This window comes from Hesperophylax consimilis, chromosome 20 (assembly GCF_061612785.1).
Source record: "Hesperophylax consimilis isolate HC1 chromosome 20, BYU_Hcon_1.0, whole genome shotgun sequence".
Taxonomy (NCBI): Eukaryota; Metazoa; Arthropoda; class Insecta; order Trichoptera; family Limnephilidae; genus Hesperophylax; species Hesperophylax consimilis.
In genome coordinates, this window is record NC_142855.1 from 17,402,993 (window position 1) to 17,411,858 (window position 8,866).

An 8,866-nucleotide genomic window follows, 5' to 3' on the forward strand; every position below is an offset into this window, starting at 1 on the left:
CCGGGTTCGAACCCGCGACCTTCGGAATGGCAGTCCAATGCGTTACCACTGGACTATGCCGGCCATCAAAACTGGGAAGGATTCCCGTTTCAGGACATTCAAATTGTGTATTTAGTACATAATATTCTTACAATGGAATGGCGATGCTGTCAAAACAAATTTTGAGAACATTGTTGATTGCATTCGAAGTGATAGGATGGTTTCTTTATCCTTGAAAGAATCGCAAAGATGTAATTTATTACCAGGCTCAATTTGGATAACATTAGTAATTGCATTCAGAACAGATGAATGGTTTCTTTCGGGACATCACAAGTCTGAGATTCTTTTCAGGGCATTTTGGAGAACATTTACAATTGTATAGTTAGAATTTCCACATTTATAAATCAGTATAAGACATATGAATCCTATAGTATTATATTTTTAGAATTTCTTAGGTGATAGAAATTACACATTACTAGACCAGAATATAAGCCGTATGACATATGAATTTCCAATTTTAAAATTTCGAATCTTTATTTATTAAATGGCTAGTCATTATTATACAGTAATCGAAATAAAACCGCGCAAAAGATTCGTAAATTTAAATTTAAATAATAACAACAATGAAGATCACGTATTAGGAACAAAAATAACCATTTTTAAACTTGAAATAAAAAGAAAATTTAAATATAAGAAATTCATTAAATGTAATTTTCCTAAGGAAACAGCTGTTTCATTTAATTTAAATCTGACATACTATAATCCGTAAACTTCGCGATTCAGAACAGGTGTTGTTTTGCATTAGTGCAGATTATTAAGGCTCGACTGAGGCGTATCCAGAAAGTAAGTGTACTGAATTTTAGTAGGTTACAAAATTTTTTATTGAAACAAAAAAATTACATGGTTACCGTAGTACATATGTAAGCTATTTTTCGACATAGTCGCCATTCCTCTCAATGCAGGTGGTGAAGCGGGGTATCAACTTTTTGATGCCTTCCTCGAAGTAGTTTCCCGCCAACCCCTTCGTCCACTTCTCCACCTCCACCTTTACCTCCTCGTTGGTTGAAAACCTTTTTCCACCCATGTGAAAAAATCTGAAGGTGCTAGTTCAGGGGAATGCGTGGGGTGGTTCAGGACATCCCATTTAAACGAGGCCAGCAGTTCTTTCCTGGCGTTGGCCGTGTGTGGTCTGGCATTGTCGTGCAGCAGGCTGACTCCCTTCGCACTTGGCGGGAGATTGGATTGACATTTTTCACGAAACGTGTTGTCGCGTCGACACTTCTCAATGTACTGACCTTGAACCAATCTCGTTGCGGAGGGGAAGAGTCAGGCTACACGTAAGTGTAGCCAACATGTCGAAAATAAAATTCATTCTGTCGTGAGAGCCTCATTACACTTACTTTCTGGATACGCCTCGTAGATTTAAATAAATGACCAGGATCAATCAATTTCTAAAATTTGTACATTTTCAGGGGAGAAGTGTGAGAAAGAGGTCCTTTTGAAGAATGGAAATTTCCTGGTGGTCAAACTGGGCAAGAGTTCCGGGGGAAATGCCTGTGAAGTTGTCATCATGGACCGAGGTGAGGAACCGATCGTAACAGCGGGAGTCAGACAGAAGTCAACAGAAGGGTTTTCTAGAAGTGGCAAGAACTCTCCAACTTTTTTTTTTGTTTACAGCAAAAGCAGCGGACCCCAACAATAGCGAGAAACTTTGGGAACCGGCGCAATTCTCGGTAAGACTTGCTTATTCCCTAAATTCAACAGTTATTACTGTTTCAGGTGTTTTAACCTATCATCTTATTCATCACCGACATTTAAACGTAGTTTGAACACTAATTTGTAATAATAATGTTTGGATCACTTTTATAGCAAAGTTTTCATGAGAAAAACTCCTCATGGGCGCTTAGCTACTTAACATATACCTTATCACTTACACTTATAACTAAGAATAATAGCTAGTAACTAAGACTTATAACTAGTGACTTAAGGCGATGCATTACGTTGTGTAATATTTTAAATCGAGCCGCTATCAATAACACCCCTTACGTAGATGGCGATAAGGTTTAAATTCCCGCTTAACACCATCCGCCTGTTTTGATTTATGCAAGAAAAAAACATGGCCAAAAAGTGCCTTTTATTTTATTTTGTGGATGTTCAGGCATAAATATTTATTTTTTTTCCGATCATTTTATAAATAACTTAACTTGCCACATTTTACAATAAAATCATAACCGAAAATGGGTTCGTAAGAAGGAGATTTTCAACTTTAAAGCAGTATTCATAGGCCTTATACATTATTTTTTTCTGGGCTTATAAAAAGACTTATTTGAAAAATACTCGATTATTTCAAAGGCCAAGATGTATTCTACTCGCAGTATTTAATTAAAGCATCTGAAACATTTCTAGGCGACCAAATTTTCAAACCAAAAACACATGATTTTGCATTACTACGTATGGCATCGCCTTAAGACTACATATTTTTATGTCTGAGTGGGTATTTACACAATACTGCTATAACATGACTTACAACTATGGTATTAAAACTAGAGATTTACAACTAACATACTTATTTACATTTACAAATACATATTGTTATGATTACTGCCCGTGCTGTCAGTTTTAAGATAAAATATTGCATAAAAAGTTTACAGGTATTAAATTGTTATAACATTAAAGTAAGACAGAATTTTTTTTAACACATTTTATTCAAAACTACAAATTTTATCATAAATTGTTATTGCATAATTTGAACGGTCCCTGTTAAACATCAATTGATAGAAATATTTTCTAAACAGTGTTAGATAGAAAAAACACCTGCTTTATATTCAAATCTAGAAGTTAACCAATAAATAATTAAAATGGACACCTTTGTGAAACCAAAGGTTTCGACCGCAATTTCAGAAAAATTTATGAAACTTATGAATTTTTCACTAATTATTTTTAAATGAAACGAAAAAAAAAGTTTAGCAATTATCATGTAATTTAAAAAGAAAATGTGCGGTCGAATAACCAAGTGTAAACAAACTAAATAAATATAGGGTTTTCCAATAAGAGGTGTTATTTTGATATTCAATTGTAAAAGATCAATGGTTTCGTTGCTTGTGTGGCACGTAGCGCCGTCTTGTTGAAAGTAAACGTTGTCCAGATCAATACCATCCAATTCCGGCTGTAAAAAATCATTAATCATCTCTCGATAGCGCAATCCATTCACCGTAACTGTTGCTCCAGCCTCATTTTCGAAAAAGTAAGGTCCAATGACTCCGTCGGACCATAAACCGCACCAAACATTCACACGTTGAGGAAAGAGAGGCTTTTCAACAATAACTCTTGGGTTTTCCGAGCCCCAGATGCGACAATTTTGCTTGTTGACGAAGCCACCGAGGTGGAAATGGGCCTCATCACTCAAGATGATTTGCATTTGATTCACTCAAGTGAAGTTTAATAATTTCAATGCATTGTTGTAGCGTGTATCGTTCCATATTTATTAATGGCGTAGTTTCTACTTGTCAAATGTCAAAAAATTACAACTTCAATGTAACATCTACCGAAATAGCGGGCTATTCAAAATAACACCTCTTATTGGAAAACTCTGTATATTCAGAATCAGGGTTTGTTGTTCTATGTGAATATATATTTTTTAAAACCATAATATTTTTCACTGGAGTTCCTTATTGTGATCAGTTGACAAGCAAAATAGCAAGACCCTTGTGCTTTACATAGTAAATGTAATTTTATTTATTTATTTCAGAATACTTCTTCAAAATCGAGAAACTTCAGGAAAAGCTGTCACGTTTGCCAGGTACAACCAGTTTGATTCATAAATAACTGAAAATGATTATAACATTTTTAAAAGTAGTTACTTTGCAGTCAAATAGATTTCCAACTTCCCGGAGCCAGTGGATTTATTTATTTTTTATTTAATTTTAATCCAGGTGGACTAGGGGGATAGTGCAATACCAGTCTGCCATATTATATGATATATCTATTGAATTGAAATGAAAAAAAACGACATAATAGGTAGGTACCTAATGATAACATAAAACATTGTCAATCTTACTTATAAAGATTCCCTAATACGCCGCTACAGCACTGGTATAGCTATACGGTGAGAAGGGCCGTATACTGCTGGGTTTAAATAGTTACTCATAATAATATGCAAGATTTTTTTAGACTGGCACCACTTTTTTGTCCTCAAAAACGCGGTCATTTTTGCATTTCGCGTTAATTTGCAATGTCATCGACCCGGTATGCTTTGAATTGCTTCGAAATTTGGCCAATTTGATTATGCGTTCTGTATTTGCTTTGGTAAATTGATATTTCGATTTTATGAAATAAATATTTATTCCTCTGATAGTGCTGCCAATGGGTATTACTGCTTTTTTACATTTTCATTGCGCAACCGATCGATATTTGTCAAATCAACAAGATATTTTAACATAGTCCGCGATCTCCGTTTTAATACCGTAGTAATACGTCCCTTATCCTGGGGGTCGGGTAGTTTAAAAATCTGTAAGATTATGTGTAACGTTTTCTACTAACCTGTTCTTATCCCTCCGTATTATCTATTATGAGAAGACGGTTTGTGAATAAGTTAAATTTGTTGTTGCAGAAAGTGTTCTACCGCATGTCCAATCTGTCGCGCCACCTCACCATCCATGCCGTTCACGAAGGGGTTGATGTGGAGGGCAGCGGGGGGCACTCTTGCTCCTTCTGCCGCTGCGCCTTCCGCTTCCCCAGCACTCTCACCCGGCACATACTGGAGTGCCACACCGACACCAGCAACAATGCCAACGTCAGAAAATATAGCCTGTTGTAAATAAGAATGATGATGAAGCAATGAGCTTTTGACTTCCCTAGCCATATTTTGAAGCATATGAAGAATAGATGAAGATCAGAGAAGTTAACAAGATTAATGTTGAAGTTGTGTTACCTTGACTTTCTCCATTACTCTGATCAGACACATGGGCAGTATAGTGTGTTTATACTGAGACACTGACACTGCCAACGTCAGAGAGCGTAGTCAACTATGAACAAGAGTGATATTGAAGTCACCCATCTTTGACTTCCCACTACTCGGTTCTGAAACATATTGTTTGGGTCCCACCCAGGCGTAGCGTGTTCAATTCCTCGGCTGGCTAAGTCCTCCATCATAACACAAGCAACATTTTCCGCTTACTGTGGTGGATTTAGGAGATTTTCAAATATTGTCAGGTTATTCGTAACCCGGGAATGTTTGTCTTTCTTTATTAAAAAAAATATATATATTAGAATTTCACATTAGGCAGTTATTCATTATTCATTCACATTACTTATTGTAAACAAGAGTGATAGTGAAGTTTTGTGTTTTTGACTTCCACACTACTCTGACCAGAAACTAAAACTGACAAAGTTAGGCAATCTTCTGCCTGTTGTGAAGAAAAGTGATAGTGAGGTTGTGTGATTTGACTTCCCCAGTACTCTGTTTAAGCATATCTTACCAGAGAAGTTAACAAGAGTAATGAGCTTCCCCAGGACTCAAACCAGACACAATGCTCTATTATTTGCGAACTCTAACACTACCAACAGTATATAATGTATAAACTAGAGTGATGTTTTCAGTTTGCATCTCCCCAGCATTCTATTGAAGGATAATAGAAATTTACACGGACAGTGACATGTTTCATAAATAACAGTATTGTTGAAGTTATCTATCTTCCCCAATACTCTGTTGAGACACAGTGGTTAAAGCAGTATAGTCGGTGATAAACAAGAGTGAAGTTGAAGTCATGACGTGCTATTTGACTTCCCAATTCTCTGACCAGACACTAACTCTGTCAACATTAAACGCGAGTCGTGTTGAAGCTACGTAACCTTGATTTTCCCAGCACTCTTTTCATGCATACTAGAAATACTCATGGACAGTAATTATTCTCTTATAAGCATGATTGACATAGCGACGTTGAAGTAATGTACCTTTAATTTCTCCAGTACTCTGACCAGATTCTAACATTACTAATGTTAAACATTAAATTCTATTGTAAATACCTTAATTCATGTTGTAATTTTGAAGTTATATGCTTTTGACTTCTCCAACACTCTCACCAAGCATATGCTAGAGTGTCGCACCAACACCAATACCTCCAACTTCAGGAAGTATATTCCATTGTGATGGGGAAGTTACCTATGTGCTTTTAATTTTCCCAGCACTCCTTACTTGGTATATTATATCAGATAAGTTCTAGAGTATAATGATTGATGAGACACATTCTGGACTGCTAGAAGAGTATGGTTTATTAAGAACAAGAATGATGGTGAAGTCATTTGCTTTTGACTTCTCCAGCACTCTGTTGAGGCAAATTATGCTATGATTTTATACCGTTTATCTGGACTCCACAGAGTATGGTTTATTAAAAACAAGAGTGATTGTGAAGTTGTTTGCCTTTGACTTCTCCAGCACTCTGTTGAGGCAAATTATGCTAGGATATTATACTATTATCTGGACTGCCACAACAGTATGGTTTATCAAAAACAAAAATGATTGTGAAGTTGTTTGGCTTTGACTTCTCCAGCACTCTGTTAAGGCATATTGAAAGTTATGAGCCTGGTGAATGAAGTAGATTTAAGATGCATCACTTTGTTGCAGTAAAACCCTTTTATAAATTTTTTAAGGTGACCATCCAATTAAAAATTATTCTATAGGTTTTAGCTAGCTTTGCATAAAAGCTGTGATTGAAAAAATTAATTTAATCTGTGAATGATTATGTATGAAAATTTTAAAATGTCCTGTAATCTAGTTGTTTGCTTTTATTTTATTTTTATAAAATTGTGTAAATAAATAAATGATTAACAATAAATTGTTGTTAAATTATTTTTTGTTTTATTTTCGTTGAGTAAGGCTCCGTTTCCACTTTCGTTTAAAAATTGGACATCGGAATGATGGGGGTCAGTGTGTTCGTGAGATGGAACGAGAGATTCTGACTAGAGAGATCAACAATAAAATAAGAATAATAAAAACACTAGTTTTAAACGTACGAGAATAATAAACCACAAACAAAAAAATAGTAAAAATGTGAAACTAATGAACAAAACTGTACTAATGAGAAATAATTTTATCAGCACAACTTGAATTATTCTCATACACTGAAATTTATAACTCTATGCTGATGTTATAACTTGAATACCTTAATTTACTTATCAGAGCACCCATAACTTGAATACCTTAATTTACTTATCAGAGCACCCCTGCCTGTACAGTGTAAAGACGAAAACCATGTCACCACCGAGTTGGGCAGCGTTGTTTGTTAGGTTAAGGTAGGGGCTGCAGGAAGGGATTTATTAATGTAGGTCTTGAAGAGGCTCGGGTTATATGAAGGAAGCATAAAAGATGCTGGTAGTTTGTTCCACACATGAGCCAACTTGCACAAAAAACGATTTGAAGAAAAAACCCTCTCTCATCAACTGTAAATGAGTGTTTCGCTAGTGTCCGTCAAATTTCATACACGTGCACCAACAAATTAAATGCCAAAGTATTGAAAATAATATATTATACCTATCCTCTATTCCAGAGGTTCCCAATCTTTTTTGCCCCGTAGACCACTACTATATTGAATTTTCCTAAAACTATTATCGTCCCATGTAATAATCATTCAGATTCCCTTCCCTTGCCTGCCCACCAACCGGGTGGCGGTATAGTTCCTCTGTCTTTACATTGTGCAGACAGGGGCACCCTTGTGAGGTATTACACCAAATGAAAATGAAGCAGGATAAGCAACGGGAATTTCTTTCTGTAGCTGGTCCTACAGAACTGCCCCTTAAGTTCTTTGTCAGTGCTTATTCCGGTCAGTTCTTCTTGTCACATGATATCGGATTTTTCAATGTGCATTTCCATAGTCAAAATGTCCTCAAACTTAGTTTTGAAGTCTGTGTGAAGTGCATTTAAATGTTGAACGTCATTATTACCCTGGACTTTTTCAAAAACAAGTTGGGGAACTAGGAAAATTCGCGGCTTCCAATGTGCAATATTTTGCTTGAATATATTAATTCTGACGAGAAAAGGAACGTACCTCATTAAATCCAAAAGAGTTTCTAATTCTCTCCCAAAAATCATGCATCTCCACGAAAATTCAGCAACAAATGGCAAAGAAACATGCGAACTCTTTTCTACTTACTTCTCTTCTGTATTTAGCTCACCATCTAATTCTAAAAGTGACTCTAAACTTTCTTTCCCACTCTATAATTATCCACTATCTCATATCAAAATAATCCTAGACGAGGTCAAGGTGAAGTTGAACACTCTCGATATCAATAAGGGTTCCGGTCCAGATGGTATTCCTCCACTATTCATTCGAAATTGTGCAGATCAACTTGCAGCACCTTTACACAAATTATTCGTCAAAAGTCTGAACGAAGGGGTATTTCCTTCATAAGTCTCTAATCCATAAGTCTGGCAGTAAAAACGATGTAAAGAACTACCGTCCTATCAGCCTTTTATCTTGTTTTGGCAAAATATTTGAGTCCATTGTATATAAAGACATATTTAATCACGTAACACACATACTTAGCCCTTTCCAACATGGCTTTGTAGCTAAACGATCCACAAACACTAATTTAATCGAGTATATGGACTTTCTGTGTAAATCAATGAATAAAAAAACACAAGCAGATGCCGTATACACCGATTTCAGTAAGGCTTTCGACAAAGTTAGTCACCCTATCTTAATGAATAAACTGGATAAAATCGGCATACACGGAAATCTGCTTCGTTGGTTAGAATCATATTTATCAAATAGAAGTCAATTAGTTACTGTTAACGGTTTTAACTCTTCCCCAATATTAGTTACGTCGGGCGTTCCACAAGGATCACACCTTGGACCCTTGCTTTTCTTAATCTTCATCAACAACCTTACAT

General features: G+C 35.9%; 1 protein-coding gene across 3 annotated transcripts in view; it reads left to right on the plus strand.

Annotated features, from left to right (window-relative positions):
* The window catches only part of LOC149414224 (uncharacterized), a 43,675-nt gene extending 36,894 nt beyond the window's left edge, over positions 1-6,781 (plus strand). For 2 of the 3 annotated variants that reach the window (XM_089644330.1, XM_089644332.1), the window contains 4 exons: positions 1,452-1,559; positions 1,657-1,712; positions 3,728-3,778; positions 4,589-6,781. In XM_089644330.1, the coding sequence (XP_089500456.1) occupies positions 1,452-1,559; positions 1,657-1,712; positions 3,728-3,778; positions 4,589-4,795 (422 nt within the window). In that variant the 3' untranslated portion in view covers positions 4,796-6,781. The remainder of the gene's footprint in view (positions 1-1,451; positions 1,560-1,656; positions 1,713-3,727; positions 3,779-4,588) is intronic. The other variant, XM_089644331.1, reaches the window with a different exon arrangement.
* Positions 6,782-8,866: the final 2,085 nt, after the last annotated feature.